This window comes from Cyprinus carpio, chromosome A9 (assembly GCF_018340385.1).
Source record: "Cyprinus carpio isolate SPL01 chromosome A9, ASM1834038v1, whole genome shotgun sequence".
Taxonomy (NCBI): Eukaryota; Metazoa; Chordata; class Actinopteri; order Cypriniformes; family Cyprinidae; genus Cyprinus; species Cyprinus carpio.
This window is the reverse complement of record NC_056580.1, coordinates 13,601,375-13,622,696: the sequence shown is the minus strand read 5'-3', so window position 1 is coordinate 13,622,696 and position 21,322 is coordinate 13,601,375. Positions and strand designations below refer to the sequence as shown.

The window sequence follows — 21,322 nt, the reverse complement described above, 5'->3', positions numbered from 1 at the left end:
TCTAGAAATTTCCAAAAACATTTATTAAAAATCTTGCCCATAAAAATAAACATTCTGAGAGGTATTGAGGACTTTTCATACTGAGGACATTTGTATGAAAATGTGAACACATGAAATGTCCTCAATAAGACCTACAATAGCTTCAGGACATAATTACTTCAAAACCGTCTTTTAAACACTGCATGTGCCATTCCTTAACTGTAAAGACAAACGCATGTTTTTAACAATGACTTAAATACGGAATGAATTTAATTGAATTTAATGAATTTAATCATGTCGACAACCTCTTCTTGAACCTTCTCTTGGGTGTCTGGTATAGATGCTGAACTTCTTTCACTGTAGTTTTCATAACAGCTCCCCAAATGATGTGAACTATTTTGCATTGCAAGCAAAGGCCTTGAGGCAGGAAGAAAGAGATATGAAAGGGTAACTGAATATCAATAATTACATGGGATTTCTCGGTCAGCTCCCTACCGGTGTTGTATTCCACAAAGACATTTCCATTTAAAAACATTCTGCCGTACTTTATGTTTGCCGTCCAAAGTTAAAAGCCAGAGTCAAAGGCTTAAAATGGCACTTAAAATTGATAGCTATTAACATCAGGAAATGATAATCATCACTTGTTGTAAGCTCACAGGGTCTGATCTATACATTCTGAATATGAATAAAAAACATCGCAGGCAAATGCTGCATTCTCCAGATAACCCCTCCTTTTAAATTTAGATGACATATGTTCAGCTATTACCCTCCTGCTAAGCGCTAACCAATTTTGACCTTCATACATATGTGAAGTCACTGCAGTGTCTGAATCTCTTCTTGTCATATTCTTATATGTTTAAGCTCTCTTGACCTTTGCAGATTCCCAGTGATGAGACCAAAAGAATTAGACAACAAAACCACTTTTGTGAAGGCTGCCATGAAACGTTAATCATTAGGAAATGAAAAGCTCTTCTTCAAGCAGACTGTACAAATCTGAGTTAGCATGAATTCCATCAGATTAAAGTAATGAACGTTCATCCATTTATGGGAATTTGAGTTTTGAGTAATTTTGCCAGATGATGATGGCACAACACTGACATTTAACAGGAAAAAAAAAACAACTGTATTTGGCATTTATTATAAAGATGGCTATTATAGTCTCCATACACAGTAAGCAATGAAGGTACAGTCAGTTAATTTGGTGCTAACTGAAAAAGTTTTACACATTAAGAAACAAATTGACCTATTGTGAAGAGTCATCTGTATGGTGTACACTTACATGAGATTTACTCAAAATAGTTTTTTAAGGGTTTTAATTATGTATGGTGCAGGTCACCCCCTCCCCTTGTTTCACCATGTTAAATTGACGTGACCCATTGTGTTTCACTTCACGTCAGAGAAAATCTTCATGCCTCTTGTGAAAAAAGAAGTGTGCTTAAAGGTTTCATTTAAAGTGCCTTGAAACCAAAGACTTAAGAATATGTAGACGTGTCACCCCTATAGTTTTGAATGGGGAAAAATGCAACACTCAATATGGCCGCTCTATCTAAGGAAGCCCCGCCTTCTGTATAAAAGAGCCAATCGAAAATCGGTATAAGGCTACGTCTAAATTAATCTGGATACATCTGAGTTTTCATTTTAAAATGCTCTCCGTCCACACTAGCGTTTTCAAGCGTTTTCCAAAAGTTTCTCATCCACACTGAAGCGGCAGAAAACGTCAAATTTGCCGTACTGCACATGTGTAAAACCTCATAAAAGCTCACTGAGATGATACAGACAAGACAGGCATGATAAGTTTTCACAGTGTGAAAGTGAATAGCACATAACAGCCACAATTACTGGTATAATCATAGATTTCTATTGGTACAATATGCTTCACATGACTAAACATGTTCTAATGTTCTTAGCATAACATAATTTTTAAAAGCCTCCATTTTCACAGTCCATACTACAACGCGAAATTTTTCACATTTATCCATTTTGGAGAGCGTCCTTGACAAATTGATGTCTCAATGTGGACAGAAGGCCAAAACCGAGAGAAAAATATGCGTTTTCAAATGAAAACGTATTAGTGTGGACAAGGCCTAAGTCATTGCGTCACTGCAGCTGCTGTGAGAAGTCCCGGTTGCTATAGAAAAAGTCAGTGCTCTGAGAAGTGTGATTACAACTGTTCATGCACACTGGGTGGTCTAGCCTGAAAACTAAGCTTTTTTAAAGAAGAAATATTTATGAGACAGTTGTTGTCAGATTTCATTGGTGATTTCAAATATGAAATTTATTCGTAAGCTTAGCGACCAGTTTTGGAGAATTTGATGTTTCCCCATTCAAAGATATAGGAGCTCCAATTGCATGTCCGAGAGGTTATTCAAAGATGGCCGCTGAGTGAAATGACTTGCCTTAAAGGTACTTTGCTTGAAACACGCAGCGTTATTCTATGTGGTGACGTAAATTCAACTGAAACAGGAAGACAGGGTGGGATGTATCAAGCGCCTCCACCCCCTTTTTAAAATTGCCAATAGCATATCATTTATATCAGCTTGGGTCCGAGCCGTTGAGCTTTTTAAAGCTGCATTTGACGGCTTAGGACAGCCATAGTGTAATAAATTACCCCCTTAGATTCAATATGAAACTGTTACTACAGCAAAACAATGACGGTAATCATGCTGAGAATGTGTAGTTTGAACAGTGTGTAATATAATGGTGAATGGCACTGGTGTTATCTTTTCTTCTTGACAGTGCTGTTTCTAATATCAAGTCTGTCTTACAGTTTCTCCTCCTAATCTTACCCATTTTGCAATAACATATAGCATTCTTTGTAGAATTCAAATGGGTCCAATACATTTTGTGGTCTGTGCCCACTTACGCATATGAGCCGCTCTGTGCTATCTTGTCTCTGGACCGGAGCAGACTGTGTGCGCGCTGCAGTGGTTTGCATTACAATGCGAAACCAGACTTCTTTCGCCCCAATCAAAATCACATTTACACTAGGGCTGCTTGAATATGGCAAAAATTATAATCACGATTATTTTGGTCAATATTGTAATCACAACTATTTAACACGATTATGAGTGGGCCACATGACAAAAACTTTATATGAGTGATTTATTTAAAGATAGCAATATATATCAAGTATTTTCTTTAAATAAGGTTGCTATGACATCTACAGTTTAGGGACCAGCGACATTGCACAATTCTCAATACCACAGCAGAATTAAATGGTAACTTAAATGGTAAAGTAAAAAAAAAAAAAAAAAAAAGGTCCTCAAAAATTATTAAAAATAATTAGACTGTCAGTAATACAATAATAAAAGCAAATGACAAAAACAATAAAGACAACTGAAAAAAGTGCCTTTTAAGGGATACTCCACCCCAAAATGAATATTTTGTCATTAATCACTTACCCCCATGTCGTTCCAAACCCGTAAAAGCTCCGTTCGTCTTCGCATCACAATTTAAGATGTTTTGGGTGAAAAGTTCCATGGATCTCTCTCCTAATGAGCTGATGACAGGTGTCCAAAATGTGCAGAGCAGTGGGCCTGGAGTTGAGAACCATCCCCACTGCCATATACATCGTCAGAATACTCCATCTGCCATCAGACGTGCAATCTGAATTATATGAAGCGACAGGAACACTTTTTGTAAGCTAAGAAAACAAAAATAACGACTTTATTCAACAATTCCTTTGTCAACAGTCTCCTCTGTCTCTTCATATCACCATATGCTACGTGCTGTATCGGCCAGGATTATTGAATAAAGTCGTTATTTTTGTTTTCTTAGCTTACAAAAAGTGTTCCCGTCGCTTCATATAACCCAGATTGCACGTCTGATGGCAGATGGAGTATTCTGACGACGACTTTCATACCTTTTATGGACCTTGACACTGTTATTTACTTGCCAGTCTATGGGACAGTCACAGGCCTCTCGGTTTTCATCTAAAATATCTTAAATTGTGACGAACGGAACTTTTACGGGTTTGGAACGACATGGGGGTAAGTGATTAATGACAAAATTTTCATTTTGGGGTGGAGTATCCCTTTAAGTTTTTACGCAAGTCTAAAGTATTCATTTAACAGCTTACTACAGAAATGGAATAAATTAATGTAATAATAAAACAGCATAGTCTTCACTGTAAGAATAATCAAACTTTCTTTGCTTCTTATTACAGCTAAAAAAGGGCCTTCAGTCAAGAGTAGTGAGTGATTTTCTCTCTGTCTTTTGTTGTTTGATTAATATTAAGCACAGTCGACAGCAGGATTAAGAGCTGCATGGATCCAATTTACTGTTACATGCATATTTTCATTCTAAACTGTTAACGTTCACTTAAGACATAACCAACAAATGTTTACATGAATAATCACCAAGAGCCGCATTTTGACACTTTTTTTTGCCTGTATTTGAACGCTTAGGGATGCACCTTAAGCTAAAAGATGAATTTATACATGTCTTAATTCTGTTCTGTGTCGGAGTGCATGCACAAAAAAACATCTGAGGAACAGTGCGTTATCTTTTGCATTTTTCAAAACATGAATACATTTAATCAACTTTAATAAATCAAGCACGTCCCATTTTGCAAAAGTCACGTTACATGATAGCGAAAGCGCACTGCTAGAAAGGGGGTGGAATAGGGCACAGTAATCATATTTTCTCTATTATTTATTTTCATAGTCATTGGAGGCCGAAATCGAAACTGTATTTCGATTAATTTCACAGCTCTAACTTAATCGTTCATGTCCCTTATAGTGCACCACGTGCCATTCACCATACTGAAGATACTAATTCTATGAACATGTCACAAAGGGCATAACACAAGGCATAAAAACTGGTATGGCATATGCAAGATGGAAAGATTGATGAAAGAGAAAATTCCAAGACGTAATCCCCAAGTTGCTTCTTTTTTTACAGGACATGTAAGGAAATAAATTAATGTGTTTTGAGTGCTCTCTGAAACTCACTAGTCTCAGTATCATTTACATAAACCTAAGAGACACTCATGCAGATCCATTTTGATCTGGAATTTAGTGCAAATGATTGAACAAATCTGAATCTTTTGATGAAAGGAAAGGAATTTCCTTTCGCATTATTGAACAAACTTACAAGGCCGATGACAGAACCTTATAGAGAAAGCCTGTGGCGGCCCTGGTTCTCCCTGTGTGCTCGTTGAGCTGCGTTTAAGATTACTGTGCCTCCAGCGTGGAGTGGCAGATTACGAGTACAGCAATCTGAGCGTGTCAGCACTCACAGGCCACTGATCCGGGATAAGGCAGGGTTGCAGATCTGCTTGGACTCCGACGCTCTCTCCATTGTTCCTCATCTCCACGCCAGTGCACAGCAAGAAGCTCTAATCTGCTGGAGAGCAAGCGAGGACACAGTGAAAACTGGCCGCCAAGCGATTACAATAATCACTGCATTCCAGCCATCTGTGAGTCGAGAGCTGTGTTCATTTAGCGGATCCGTTTGGTTTCAAATGGTGTCCACGACAGGCTGGAGGGTTTCAAACAATGTTTTTAGCTCAATGAAGAAACAAGGGTTGAGTGCAGATGAGGTAAAATATCATTCCATATTGCTGAAAAACCCTCTGCATGACCTGACTTGACTGCACTCATATCATGTATGTGAACAGATGCCTATAATACTGATTTAACTGGCAAATGAAGAGGATCAAGCTGTTTTCATACATCTGAGTGTCTTATTCTCCCGGCGTGTCTATTACATATCAGCCGTAATACATCAGAGCTCCTCTGGGATTATGTTGATCACACTGTCACACGCTCTAACAGCACCATTCAAGCTCTTTATGATTTAACCCTTTCATTCTTCCTGACTGATCTCTATTCCTCTCATTTTTCTCTACATCATAATTAAAAAGTATCATTAGCTGTGAGAAATGTAATTCATATTACACTCACTACACTTTATTTGAGCATTTATTCAAGTAAGGTAATTTTAAACACTACTAAATAAAACAAAACACCCTTATATGTATCTAAACAATAGTACATAGTACATTGAGTCAAATCAGTGGCTCAGTTTTGTGCATCTGTTCATTTCCTCAAACCATACAAACGGACTGGTTCAATAGAATGACTCAGATTTCTAACTTTACATATCAGAGAGACAGAGAAAAAGATGACTGTTGAGGTGGGTGCTACATCGTAGCTTGTTATTAGAAAAGATCTGAAAGTGTGTATGGTTTCTCTTTGGTTTTGACTTCTGAATGCAAAGAGATATGCATACAGTACATCAAATAAAACACCAGAACAAACAGAGTGCAATATGGGCAAAAATCGGTATGCTAATCATGTTTTACTCCCAATCATTTTCCATATTACACCAATTTTGCTCAACATGTGAACAGGTTTTACAACATTCTGTTGTTTTATTCAGTGTGTGCATGTCTTGAATGCATGGATGTTTACATAAAACCACCAGAGAAAAATACACTGACTTCCAGATTTCATGTGAACATGGTATGTGAATCGCACACTCAAATTCAAATCATGCCCTTGCAGTTAGTAGTTTTGCTTAGATTTACGTTAGCTAGTAATTCAGTGTCTCTCCTAACCTTTGCTCTCATTTCTCATAATTACTTTTCTCAAAGAATGACCATTTTCATTTAGCTCAAGTGGCTTTTGTTTTTGTTCTTCAGTCTGTGCATTCATGTTAGTAAAAGATTAATTGTCAAAAACTGGCCCTTTGTGATAATATGTATTTGGCATCAATGTAATTGTATTATCCTGCTCTCAATGATGAGCATAAATAGCTTTCTCACTCCAACACATGCTGGGAAATGAAAGCTCTCAGTATCTGATTCTATCAGCATTGGTCTAGAGCGAGCCATCCATCTTTAATCATAATTTAATTATATTTCACAATTGTCAACAGATTAACGAGGACACTTGTGGTTGCATTAATGCATGTCATAAAGTGTCTGACTGCATCTAAATGTCTTTTGACCTTTGTAAGCATTCAGTGTAGTCAAGAGGTCAACGCACAATGCTAAGGCTAAAAATGCTAATTTGCTGAGGCTTAAAAAATGATGCAAGACAGTATTCAGTCCCTACCCTTACAAAAATTAACTGCAGTTTTTTAAAAAATACTGCAGGTTTTTTATATGTTTTATATGTTTTTTGGACACGTTTTTTGGTTATATGTTTTTTGGACACAAAAAAACTCTGAAGTACTATTGAAATACAACTGCAGTAGAGCTGTAGTATTAATAACAAACAAATGCAATAGAACCACAGTATTACTGTAATACAGCTGAAGTAGTACTAAAATTATACTGCAATAAAACTGCAGAAGTACTGCAATATATAATACAACTGAAGTACAATTAAATACAACTGAAGTGCAATACTAATAAAATGCAGTACAGTAACACTGAAATGCAACCAGAATATTCAGAATAACAAGTTTTATTTGCACACATCTGCAATATAATGAACAACAGTGAATGCCTCAAACAGCAATGCAACATTAAATCATTTTACTTTTCCTTAAACTTAAAATAACAGACTGAGAGTTACACTAAATGTACTTAGTGTTTATTTACAAATCAAACAATCATGAACATTTCTTCCCTCAGTATTCATGCAGGTTTCATCTTTTGAAGAGCTTATCCTCATCGTTCCGCTTGGTTCTTATGACTGCCTTTATCTGCCTTTATGTAGTCTGGAAAAACAAACAAAAACTATCAGAAATTCTGAAAGTTTCAGTTACTTTTTTCACTACAGGCATAAATCTTAGATTAGATTTTAAAATAAATCTTGAATTGTGATGTCACCAAGTGTTTGTGAAAAGTATTCATACTACTCACAGTTCATTTCTTATGGCATACTGGTCAGCATTTAAAATGTCTTTGAACACCCCAGGTAAAAGAAGTTAAAAGGTTGGTTCACCCAAAAATGAAAATTCTGTCATCAATTACTCACCCTCATGTCGTTCCAAACCCACAAGTCTTTTGTTCATCTTCAGAACACAAATGAAGATCTTTATAATGAAATCTCAGAGCTTTCTGACCCTCCACTGATAGTCCATGCCACTACCCCTTGCGCAATAACATGTTTTTCTGGAAAAAAGCATAGACACAATCATGTTTAAATACTGTACAGAGTCCTCCACAATTATTTGTCCTCTTTATAATTTTGGTTTTTCGTTCAAAATTCTAACCTTAAATTAAAAAAACAAAAAATTGAAATAAATATATAATTCACAAATATATGTAAATATACTGTTAGAATACAGTATATAGAACATATGTGTTCCACAGTTATTGTGCCGAAATCATACGTCATCCGCCCCGAACTGCTTCTGTTTACAACAGTGAGCGCAAGCTAGATTAAAGTGAATATTACATTTTGAATATGGATATTTCTCTTACAAAAACATATCGATTTGCTACAGGAGGCCTTTGTTTACCCCCTGTTCAGCCGTGCCATTTTTTTATGGATGGGTGCTTTTTATTAACTTCTTTTGGACTGAAGCACTGCAACACCCACTGAGTGCAATGATAGAGCTTGGAATAGCCAGGACAATTTTTAATATAACTCCGACTGGATTCGTCTGAAAGAAGAAAGTCATATACACCTAGAATGCCTCGAGGATGTCTGGAAGTCTTTTTACATCTCTCTAAAATTATAACTAAAGATATATGAGGACATTAGAGATTATACTCACCGCTAAACTGGATGACTCGACAAAGTCAACGCTTCAACTCGCCTGATGAACTTCTCTTTCGGAAACGGTCTTGGGGTGTAATGTTGTTATGTTTTTTTGCTTTAATTGTGATTGTTCACGTATTAATGATGTTGTCAAACCAAAACGTAGGCTATTTTATACTTTTATATCCATCCTGCAGTAGACACTACGGATAAGACGCTGATTTTCCGTTATCAGTAATCAGCTGCTCGCGAGACTCGTTGTCAGGACAACGACCTTTGGCGCGAAGGAAGATCTCACGTGCGGCCATTAATCTATGAGGGGTGAAATATTCCATAGGCAAATATTTTTTGTACAAAAATATTTTTGTACGAATATTTTACAGAAAGTCTGTATTACAAACATTTTAAGAAAAAATAAATAAATTAAAAAACACTTGCCAATACTGTAACCACAACATTTTGTGCTACATGTTGCACTGTACAGCATAATTGCAGTACATGGCCTATACATGAAGACTTTAATGGCAATGAAAAGAACCTCATTGCCATTAAAGTGAAATTACTGAACCTTATTGTAGGAGCTTTATTTAAAAAAAAATGCTCATAAAAATAAATACAATAAATTTTATCAGACAGACTTGGACGTTTTTGCATCTGAAATCTTCACATGCATTTTAGCATATCACTGAACTGCGGTTATATTGTATCTGTACTTCATTATCCTGCAAATCTACAGTTGTACTTCATTGTACTGCAGTTATATTGTATCTGTACTTCATTATACTGCAAATCTACAGTTGGACTTCATTGTACTGCAGATTTACTGCTGATGAATTTTAATCAACTGCAGTTACTGTATATACTTCATTATACTGAAAATCTCCAGTTATACTTCATTGTACTGCAGTTAAACTACTTTGTACTGCAGTTTTACTGCAGTTGTACTTCAATGTACCGCAGTTATTTTTTGTAAGGGTAATAATACTGAATGCTTGTGTAGTTCTAGTGTAGCCTACAACTGAGACTGAGACTCACTGCTGGCAGGTGAGCTGATTAGAGAAAGTTATACTGACAGACTATCTGAGCTCACTGTTTTTTCTACAATCTCAGCAGGTTGAAATGCAGGTTAAACAATACAAAGCTATCAGCTCCAGTATTCTCTCTCAGCCATTGCTATCACTGAGCTAGTATGCACTAAAGGGATAGTTCACCCAAAAATGAAAATTTGTTGTTTATCTGCTTACCCCCAGGGCATCCAAGATGTAGATTAGGTGACTTTGTTTTCTTCAGCAGAACAAAAACGGAGATTTTTATCTGAAACCATTGTAGTCTGTCAGTCATATAATGTCAGTGGAAGGGAATCACAGATTTGAGAGTCATAAAACATACACAAACAAAACCAAATTAGACCCTGCAGCTCGTGATGAAACACTGATGTGTAAAGACACAAAACGATCGGTCTGTGCAAGTATTTATATAGTTTTTTTACCTCTGATTTTCACCGCAATGTCTGAGCTGTCTTAACTGTCCTGAGTGTGTTCACCTCTTCTTCTTCTTCTTCTTCTTGCTTTACGGCTGATCGCAGACTTATAAGTGCATTACCGCCACCTATCTCTCAAATGGATCACTGACACTTCCATAGGTGGCAAAAACGATAGGCCTATAAATACTGTTCAGTTTCTTGCATGAATTATAAGTGTATTATAGATATTTGTTTGTCTGATGGTTAGCTGAAAAAAAAATTTAAAATTATAATTTTGCAAAAGATTTTTAATTTAAATAAATGCTGGTCTTTTAAATGTCACATTCATCAAAGAATGACATGACAAAAAATTTATCAGTTTTCTCAAAAATATTAAACAGCACAATGTTTTTAATACTGATAATAATAAGAAATTTCATGTGACACCAAAAATTGGAGTAATGGCTGCTGAAAATTCAGCTTTTCATCACAGAAATAAATGACACTTTAAGATATATTCAAACAGAAAATTATATGAAATTGTAATATATTTTACAACATTGCAATATTTTTGGATGAAATAAATCCAGCCTTGGTAAGCATAATAGACTCTTAAAAAACATTTTAAAAATCGTATAAACCTCAAACTTTTGAACGGTAGTGTACATTTTAAAAGTGTAGTTGAAATTAATTGTAAAACATAACTGAGATCCCATGATGTTACACAAGGTACAATCATATAAATAAATAATGAACGTTGCAAATTATAAGTACATACCAAGTATAATAAAATAAAATATAGGAGGTACATAAAATGAGGGGAAAAGTAAGTTTGCATTTTGAGAAGCATATTTCCTTTTTGTGTGTGTGCATTATACGAGTAAAAGAGCACCACTGCAGGAATATATTTATGAACATCAATTTTATATGCACATATATATGCACAAATATTAGCAGACTTTCCATAGTGACCAGGGAAGGATTCCACTGCTGGTGTCTCCATACAGCTTTAGTGCCATCAACGAGATGGATTATACAGCCACAGCAGCTCAGGAAATGTGACCAAAAGCTTATCTCATTGGTTAGTCAGATTTTGATTTGGACGAAACAGGTCTCTCAGTTCTCTCATTCTAAAAGTGAAAAGGCCTTGCGGGACTTATGTTTGGCCACTTTCATGCTGGTTTTGGCATTGCTACACAGTTTGAGATGGTCTACCTGCAACAATAGCCAGCCTAACCAGCCAGTGCCAGTAATAGACATTGTCTTGTTCCAGTAACAGCTTGTGCAAGCTTTTGCCAGAAAATGAACAGTGTCGCCTATCTAAAACAGGTCCAGACTGCTCTGAGATGTTTTTATTTTCAGCAGTAGTGAGGAGACTGTCATTAGTGGTGTGTGTGGTCACTTTTTGAAAACGTGAGTAATGTCCTAAAGCAGTAGCTCTGCATGCACACAGGATTTGCTGGCCCAGCAGTTAGCATGAAAATATTGTTCCAAAGACAAACCATATGAGAACTTGACCTTCTCTTGCAGATTGGGATGGAATATATTCTGAGACAGATATGCATCACGAAGCCTAATAGGAACATCACTCAATGCCTTGATACTTTATTCTCTCCAGTGATTTTAAGTAGAAAGTGTATCCAGGCCTGTAAACATAGTCAATGATAACTTCAGTTGACTAAAATCATATCAGCAAGACACTGACACAGCACAGTCCAAAGAGCTCAATGCATTGCATATTATGTGAAAAACCACAGTAGGTAGTCATATAGCAACTTAAAATAAAAAAGGTTCATGCTAATTCTGTGAATATTTGCCAGAAAACTGTAGGGACCACATGGCCAAGACAACTTTTAAATTGATCAAGAGAAGGTCACCCACCAGGAAACCTAGCCAAGTTAATTTTTAGCATCATCCAAGCTGTTGATGAGACTCAAGCAAAGGATGTAAAACAGCATGTTACACCCTGAGAGCACAACTGCTCATAATTAAAAGCAGCCAGCACGACCCAGTATTTTACACAGGAGAGGATTTTTTTTATATAAGTGGATAGGTTGAATGCTCCCTAAAGCCCCAGTACAACACATTATATCACAAAAAGTTAATATAAAAGCTTTTTAACATATTTTGTGCATTTTTTTCATCTTAATTGGATATAGTGATCTTTGTAAGACAATAAATAATTGTTTTCTATGGAATATGCCCAGAGGCATCATGCACCTACTTTTTTTGAGGGGGCTTCAGTGACATATCTGGCACTTCTTTGTGAGACTGTGAGTCATGATAGCCTTGTGGTATCATTTTATAGTGTGCACGGGGGTTGGATTCAAATCCTGATATAATATACATTTTTATAATGAACTGAACTTGACTGCCAGTGATCATCACAGCCAGATAGCATCCTACATTTTCATCTATGCATAGGTGTCTGGCAGTGCAGCAGCAACAGAGGGTGTTCTCTGTAGTCCTTAATCTGAGTCTCCTGCAACACAGATTCCCTATTGTGAGTGTGACATTTAAACTTAAATATAACACGTATACCATTAAATTCTAAAAATATTCAATATGTTGTCAGATTAATATTTTATAACATTTTGGACAGATTCCCCCAACCACCTACACACAAAATCTGCATTTGCAAGAATTTTGGCTTTAAAACAGCTAAATTAACCAAAAGGCAACAACTTTAGGTCACTATTAATTTTGCACCTTCAATAATGTAAAAATATATATATATTTTTTTGTCATTTGGAAGTTCCATTTGAAATCCATTTGGATCAAAAATCTGTGGCATGTCAGTTTGAATAATCTTGATGCCTCGGAGTATGCCTGGTCTTACTGTGATAATCTCAGAATAATTCATTACTAAATTAAATGTCTTCGATTAGACTTTCTTGGCTTGTCAGATTGCCCATAGATGAACATACTGTCCGACATTGCTAAATAAATTAAAACATCATATTTTTGTAACTTGAATAGATTTTGATGAATGTCTCTTGTCATTTTCCCCACTTTCCTCGGCTGCAAGACATGTTTTGTGTTGGTTACTCTGCCAGCTCTCATTTTTCAGCATTATTGGTCAGCATTTCCTCCTAATAGCTTTTGAACAGCTGTTATTCCGTGGCCTCCGAGCTGTACGGGAGATTGGCATCCCTCTATCCCTAATTAGGCAGCCTGCACTTCACCAAACCAAACATTGCTCTACAAAGAGATCTGACTCAATAATGTCAACAAATTGCTTTCTGTCTCCCAGCGAAAAGATTTCTGCTTCTCGCCTCTACGTGAGCCAGAACAAAACCAGACATATCAGGTAGGTGTGTTGTGTTTGGAATCTAAAAGACAAAAGAAATTATAACTGTGTTATAATGCAGGACATAATGAAATGGATGTTGAAAAGATGGATTTTTTAAAATTGAGTTGATGGTTTTGGTATATGAGATTAAATGAGTTTACTGGCATGCTTGTAAAGAAGCTCTGAAAGAGAAATGAATGGAATGAGGTGTCTTGCAACACAGACAGATCAAGTAGCTCAAGGATTCATGGCAGATTTCAATACAGCCTTCTGTTATGAAGCGTGAACCTTTTTTTGATGGCAGACTTTTTCTTCAATAAACATTGAGCATGAAAATTGAGGAATGAAAATAACGGCTAGAAAGCAACATCAAGCATCATAGTGCAAGCAGAAAAGAAAAGATAAAGAGCAGCATGAAGCACATACCACATACATGAACCACTGACCAAAGATCATGATAGTAAAAATGTCTCCAATGGCACACAATGCCGGACCATTTTTGAAGAAGTGGTTAATTGACCGACATATCAAATTAAGTCGAAGGTTATTTAGACAGTGTTGGTCAATGGCTAGGTGACTTAATTCCACAGCTACCACTGATTCCTACATTTTCTAGTCTGAAATAGTAGGTCTTGACACCAGTGCCAGTTGTTAACCTGTTATGTTGGACATAGTGAGGAAATGCCTGAGGTTATTGTCCTGTGAGCTTCTGGTTAATATCACATCAGGGAAAGTGTATCTGCTGTTACAGGACAATGACAGTTGGGCTGCTTCCAACCCATCACCCCAGATGGTGGGGCACATGCTTTGCCCCCCAGCTGGCTCACGGAAATGTCACAAGGCTGCCCAGCATTTGGTTCATGATGGGGGAAAAAAAATGCAAGAAAAAAAAAGTTGAGCATGTTTTACTTTTGCTGATGTTCGGCCTTTCAATCTCTGTTTTTCAGTGTGTGCCTTCAAAGAGCATGATAATGTTACCACATCACAGTTTAAGAACTTCAGAGTAACATACTTTGGATTCCAGGATGGAATGAGGTTTTAACTGGGAGAGGTTAAATCATTTGGAATGGGACACGGGACTCTTTTATTCTTTTCCTTTCAAAAAAGATCCAACATTTCAAAGCATGCTTTGGTAATCTTAACACTAAGGAGTATGGTGTAAGGATAAAAGTCCCTCCCAGAAAAGTTTTTATTTTTAATACTCTCATGAGGTTGTGATGAGATGAGTGAAACTGGAAAAAAAGTGTCTTTTGAAAATTATCCCACTGGGCATTTGGTGCAGTGAAAGGGATCAAGAGAGAGCAGCACTGAAGTGGCATATGCTAAATACTTTAGATATTGCATAAGCATACTGTTTAAAACAGCAGCATCTCTTCCTCTCCAAATGCCCACATGGAGATAAAACACACTTATTTATATTACACTTCAATCACTTAAATGTGCATATAATAATATTCAAATAATTGCATACACTGCTGTTAAAAAAACTGAGGTCAGTTGAGCTTTTTGGGGGGGAAGGGAAAGAAATGAATACTTCTATTAGCAGGGATGTATTAAATTGGTCAAAAGTGACAGTAAAATGCATTTAATTTTACAAAAGGATTTCTACTTAAATGGTGTTCTTTTGAACTGTCTACTTACCAAAGAATCCTAAAAAAAGCTAAATAAATAAACAAATAAATAAAACAAAAATAATCAACACAAAAAAGCAACATAACTGTTTTCAAATGTTTCTTAAGCAGCAAATTAGCGTATTAGAATAATTTCAGAAGGATCATGTGATACTTAAGACTAGAGTAATGCTGAAAAAACAGCTTTGCCATCGCAGGTAGAAATTACATTTTAAAATAATATTAAAGTAGAAAACTGTTATTTTAAATAATAATAATAGTTCACAATGTCAAAAAAAAAAAAAAAAAAAAAAAAAAAAAAAAAAAAAACCGTGAGCATAAGAGACTTCTTTTGTTCAATATCATTAAAAACCTTACAACCCTACACTTCTGAACAGTAGTATATAAAATATTTATCAAGACATCAAAAATGTGTACTGTAGGTGTGCCTACCTTGAATGTGAGGCAATTTGGATAAAAGTGTCTGTCAAATGCATAAATATAATTGTATCATATATGCATTCTGAATACATATATACTAAATATAATGAAAAAGAACACGGGAGCACCAGTTTAAGTTTCAAGAAAGAACAACATTAAAACTGGTACGCCAAGTATGTGGTTTGAAAAAAAAAAACTATTTTTGGGAGAGATTTTAAAATATTCAGAGGAAAGCTTCAGGATTAACATCCAGATGGAGCCATTGTTGCATTACATTTCTGTTCTATTCTTCCTGTGTTGCAGATATACTGAGACACTATAATCAAAAAATCAAATGAAATACTATCTAACTTGACTCTGACAAGTTATAGTACATACTCATGTCTACATGTCTTATCTGCTTGAGAATCACTTTTTAATTGGAGAGGAATATTGAATGCACATGAAGGAAGGTTGATTGCATGCATTATCATGGCTGTTATAATAAGAACATTTACTAGAGTGGCGACTGCATGAAGATTTGAGATACATAATTAATACTGAGAGCTCACTAGAGACATATAATAGATGAAAGAATCGAGAATGCAAGATGTAAAGCAATGCAAACCACCATTTAATGTGCATTTCTCATGAATTATTCTCAAATAATTGAAACTAGACCAGCAACAGTGTCATCCTGCCAATAGCTCAAGTAAAGCCTGTGTGCAAAAGCCTCATTCATTTAGGACTGATCATTTTCCAGATTCTATCATCAAAAGATATTAGATGAAAGCAAACAAGTAATGAGAGGCCACAGTTGTGTTCTAGTTCCTTGTTTGTGCTCATCTCAAACTGACAATTAAGACAATTTTCATAGCATCAGAGGAATTAACGGAGCTATTTTAACTTTACATTTAAGTAAGATTGCATGGCCTCAGTTAATTCAGCTTGATTAAATCGGAACCAAAAAGAAGAATAAAAAATATAAAATAACATTTGACCTACTTTTTCTTTCCTGGCATGGACTTTAAACATATTGTTTAACTTTCCTTGAATAAATATTACACATACTAATGCTGTAAACATTTGAGAGAAAACTAAATAAATCATTTAGTCTCTCATGAGCCATATTTTAAAAAGAACGAGAGAACAGGCTATGCTGTTACTCCAGAGAAACTAGCTGTTATATATTTATGTTTACACTGAGGAAAGAAGAGGAAGAGGAAGAGGAACAGCATGATGGATTATTACACAAAGAACAAAGGTAGAGCCATTTGTGTGCTATAACTGCAACTGAATTGTAATATCTGCAAAAGCAATTCATTCTTGTACGAAAAAACACTGATTAAAAAGATTCATGATCCAAAAATGTTGTTCATCTAGTCATAACAACTGAGTGAATGAGACAGCATATGTTTTTCAATGACTCTTATATAACTGGCTGAATGACCAGAAGCCGCCTAACAGGTCATAGCTCCACCGGACACAGCTCATCTCAGATCAGTGATAGATAATAGATACATGATCTACAAGAATAAGGTGGTCCACAATAATCTACTCTATGATTTAGGCATAGAAGAACCAATAAGGCTGCTGTTATTGTCTAAGATCATCACGTGAGTCAATGTCAGCATTTCAGGACAAACACAGGTAAATGAAAATGTGTCTTCATAAGATTGTAAACAGAATATCCAGAGAATCTGCTGACTATCCACTAACCTTGTTTGTCAGCATCAGAAATTTAGCAAAAATCTGTTTCATTCTGTTTTATGTAACTCCCTCTGCAGATGTGTAGCAGGTGATACAGTGATTTAGGCTGAATAAAGCCTTGATTAATCAATATTTTCATGCTCTGACACCCACACAGCATAAATCAGCATGGAGATGAAGTCAAGTTAACAATATGGACAATACTGTCAATGCTTTCCACCGCCTCTAGTCTTTTTTAAGGTGATTTATATTGCGCAATGTAGTGTTAATGACATTCTCTCCATCTTCCCTTTTATTACTTTCCAAGGTGTTTCAGTGCAAATTATTCATTTTTCATATACATTATAACAGAAGCAAGTTGGTTGTGCATTAATATTTGAAAGAAAATATGAATCGGTCATGTCTCATCTACTGTAACTCTAGTGCCAAACTATTATACTTGAAACAGAATAATAAAAAATAAAAAAATCCTCAAAGATTTCCTCCCCCTCGATGCCCACGGGAAATCTGGTCAGCTCCACGGGAGAGCTCCCTTAAACAGCCCCCCGTGTTTGACCTCATAAGAAAGTTGAAATAAATGACTCTATCATGCTAATGCCCAACAAGACTTCGCTCTCCCCCACTGAGAGGGGAGTTGTATTTAGAATGTTAAATCAGTCCTCCTGTACCACAAAAGCACTCTGACATGCATTCAAACTGAATAAATATCGGTGTCCTGTTTGGGTCAGTGCACACATTTTGCACTTCAAACTTGAAGTTAAACTTCAAAGACAGAAATCTAGAAAGAACTTTTAGCTTCAGGCATTATAGATGGACTGACTGACAACGCAGTATGATTCAGTCTATATATTCAGTCTTGGTCTAAGAAAAACAACAGCATACACTGTTAAAGTTGACATTAAGTGAAAATTCAAACGATTTTCTAAAATCAAATTATGAACAATTTATCTATGCATTTCTTTTTTAAACATTTGCAATCAAAATGTCATCACTCAAACTTCTTTATGGTGATGTATGCCCGACTTCTTCAGGCAATGAGTCTTCTTAAACTCCACCCCTTTCTTAAAATCAATCACAAACTCGCATTCAGAGCTGCCTTCATGCAATCAACAACCGATGGATAAAACACCAGCTTAAATTGTTTTCTTTCAATCATATATTTCCCTTGATAATCACAATATGGAAGAATATCTGTCACTACTTTTGTTTCATCGAGACTTTATTGAAGCTTAACAGATTGAATAAATTTCAACCCAGAATACTCCTTTAAAAATAAATAGATTCTTTGTTAGGGTGTATAGTGTAGCTCTAAGAACTTAAAAATCTTCAGTTAAATCATGAGTTCCAAAGACCTCCCATGGAACCTTTCCATTGAACAAAAGGTTCTTCAGATTGTTAAAATGTTCTTCACATAAAGTTCTTTAAGAACTGTTTAGTAAACTGACTGGGAATCTTTGGGGAATTTAAAATGTAACCTTTATTTTTAATAGTGTATGTAAGCATACTATTCCAAAAAGGTTAAGAAAAGGTTTGCCACAAAAAAAGTTCTTTGGGGAACCAAGAAATTATTAAAATAAGACATCAATCAAAGATTCTTCCTCACCACCTTATTTTTAAGAGAGTAAAAGCAAATAAATGGCAACCAGTGCTGCAATGTCAATGTCTGGTTTCACTGTCCTTGAAGGGGTTATTTGACTATTCTTCTCACTAACTGGCCAGCTGGTGTGAAATTCAGCACAGTGTGTTCTAACGATGCTGAGGTATCTAAAACATGCATGCAAGTCTCTTGTGTATTCACAAACATGCCTCAACACAACACAACAATTCTCTATGACTTGAATCAATCATTTTGCATCTCTACTTTGATTTATTTTTAGAGTAAAAAGTGCTGGACATTTTTAATACAATCATGTCGACAGACAATGTCAGAAAACACTGAGCCCCTGGGCCCTGACTCACTGTTTGCCCTAGCCAGGTGAAACAAGGCTTTCATCTTGTGTCATGTTGGGACCCTCCACTGTCCCAGTGGTCACAGTAAAAGGGATGTAGTTGTTCTTCCAGGGACACCAGATCTGAAAGGACATCCCCTTGTTATCCCTCTTTGAGAGCAGAGCCAATGGCTCCTGAGAGAGAGACAGAAGCAACCATTATCTCTGTTACCTGACACGATGACAAGGGCAAGATGAATCTCCAGCTTTATTCTGGTACCCCTTTGGTAAATATGAGAATATCCTTTTGCATGTCCTCAGTGAGGATTCACTTCATCTGATCCCGATCCACAAAGCACATCTCATGTAGAGCACAACCATGAATGACTAAGGAAGGTTTTTTTTTTTTTTCTTCGTATTTTGTAAGGATGCAAACTGACTCGTAACACATAAAAATGACACATGTCTATTGAAACCTACAGATACGTCCCATTGCATGTTTGTCATCTTAATAATACAGAAAATGTACCAGATTCACACAATCATAGCTGAGGTTGCACTGACTTAGAGTGAGAACGCTAACGCAAGCTTCATACAGAGAAATGACAATCAACGGCAGTACTGAAAATATAATGAAGTGTGTTGGAATGACAATGGAAATCAAAAGTGTAAATCTGACTTTTTGGCAAACATAACTACAAGTACAACATTAACATAGCACAGAGGAGACTAAAGAGCAGACAACACCATCAGTTTAACCGATCAGACATGAGCTATAGATCATAATACCACCAGTCTCTTCAAAACAATTGTGAGGTAAGAAAGAATCATTTCACACCAGGTGTATATTTTAATTCAAGATCATGCGATTGAATAATGAACGTCAATTGACAGGAATGGTGTCATTTGAATCAGCAGGATATCTTATATACAGATCTGACATACGCATTAAAATAACTAGAAATATGTCTGAACAGATGGAGAATATTGTAACAAAATAGGACAGTATATGAACATTTGTGACTAACACACATACCTATGCATTTAGAATTAGTTTTCTAAGTTTTACATATTTCTATATTTGTTTACAATATTACTTGATCTTGTGATTTAAAATGTTTCCTATAAAATGTTTACAATAATATGAGGCTGGTAGTGGGGAATTACATAATTATGAACAACATTCCCTTCCTTTATTAGTGTTACAGCCATTCAGGCATTCCAATGCATAGAATTTAACAACAGCTCTCTCTGTACTTGACATTAATTTAGACACTTTAGTGATAAGCAGCTTAGTAGATTTGTAAACTGTTTTGCAGCAGACACTTATGAGAATATTATACCAAAGTTTGAGACACACACACACACACACACAAAAAAAAAATTAAAAAATAAAAATAAAAAACAATAAGAAGCATGAGTTACCAGACGTTTAAATAAAATGATACAACATCGCTCTGACTCCACTAGATGCCTAATCGAGAAAGGATATTTGTCTCAATGACTGTTTTTTAAGCCTCAATTTCCGTGATACAGCGATCGAATTTGAAATGCTCAGTCTCTCAAACCTGCTCCACTGTCTTTCGGCAGATGCTTATGAGAAGTAGAATCATGATAGTCATTCATTGTGCATTGTTACGGGTTCATCAGATCCAGTAAAAGTTTACATTAGCAGGAGTCGTCTTTAAATCCCCTGCACTCTTTCAACAACTAAACTGAATTGAAACATCTGCATGAAACCATTTGGTCTAATAAAAATACATCTAAAGAAAACATAACTTTTAATACAATATTGAACGGCACTGCAGGTACTTACAGTGACTGGCGCACATTGCCGAGCTGAGAACGGAGAGCAGCGTAAAACTGACAGCAAAAGCCCGTGACTTTGGCAACTGCATGATGTCCAGGTTTCCCGATGGCATTATATCCTAAATGTATATGAAAATTAACGTATTTCCAATACGATTCGCGCGTATCTCTGTTCTCGTGAGTATTTCAGTGGCTCGTGCCTCTCTATCCTGACACCAGTGAGGAGCAGAAAGAAGCTCTTAAAGACACCCACAGCTCCCCAAACGCCGTCATCATCATCCCTCTAACGCGCGCACACACAAACAACGCGCTCCCTCCTTTGCCACGCGCCCCTCATTTTCCAAAACAAACACTGGTTGAGCTCCAAATGCATCTGAAGTCAGTCCCATATGACATGTTTGTTTTGAAGGCTAACGATGTGGAAAATTATATATGTGGGATATTCATCAGGG

The 21,322-nt window shown here is 36.1% G+C and overlaps 1 protein-coding gene and 1 long non-coding RNA gene across 3 annotated transcripts in view; both read right to left on the bottom strand.

Annotated features, from left to right (window-relative positions):
- The window catches only part of cntnap5a (contactin associated protein family member 5a), a 71,889-nt gene extending 50,567 nt beyond the window's left edge, over nt 1-21,322 (bottom strand). The window contains 1 exon segment of the mRNA XM_042763622.1: nt 20,878-21,322. Within this exon segment, the coding sequence (XP_042619556.1) occupies nt 20,878-20,983 (106 nt within the window). The 5' untranslated portion in view covers nt 20,984-21,322.
- LOC122146112 lies at nt 7,379-10,189 on the bottom strand. Of its 2 annotated transcripts, none has more exons than XR_006160797.1 (4): nt 10,129-10,189; nt 9,884-9,953; nt 7,796-8,047; nt 7,379-7,650 (listed from the first exon to the last, which is right to left on the bottom strand). It is a non-coding gene; the product is annotated as an uncharacterized LOC122146112 (long non-coding RNA). The 2 variants fall into 2 exon arrangements; XR_006160798.1 differs by having other exon boundaries at nt 7,911-8,047.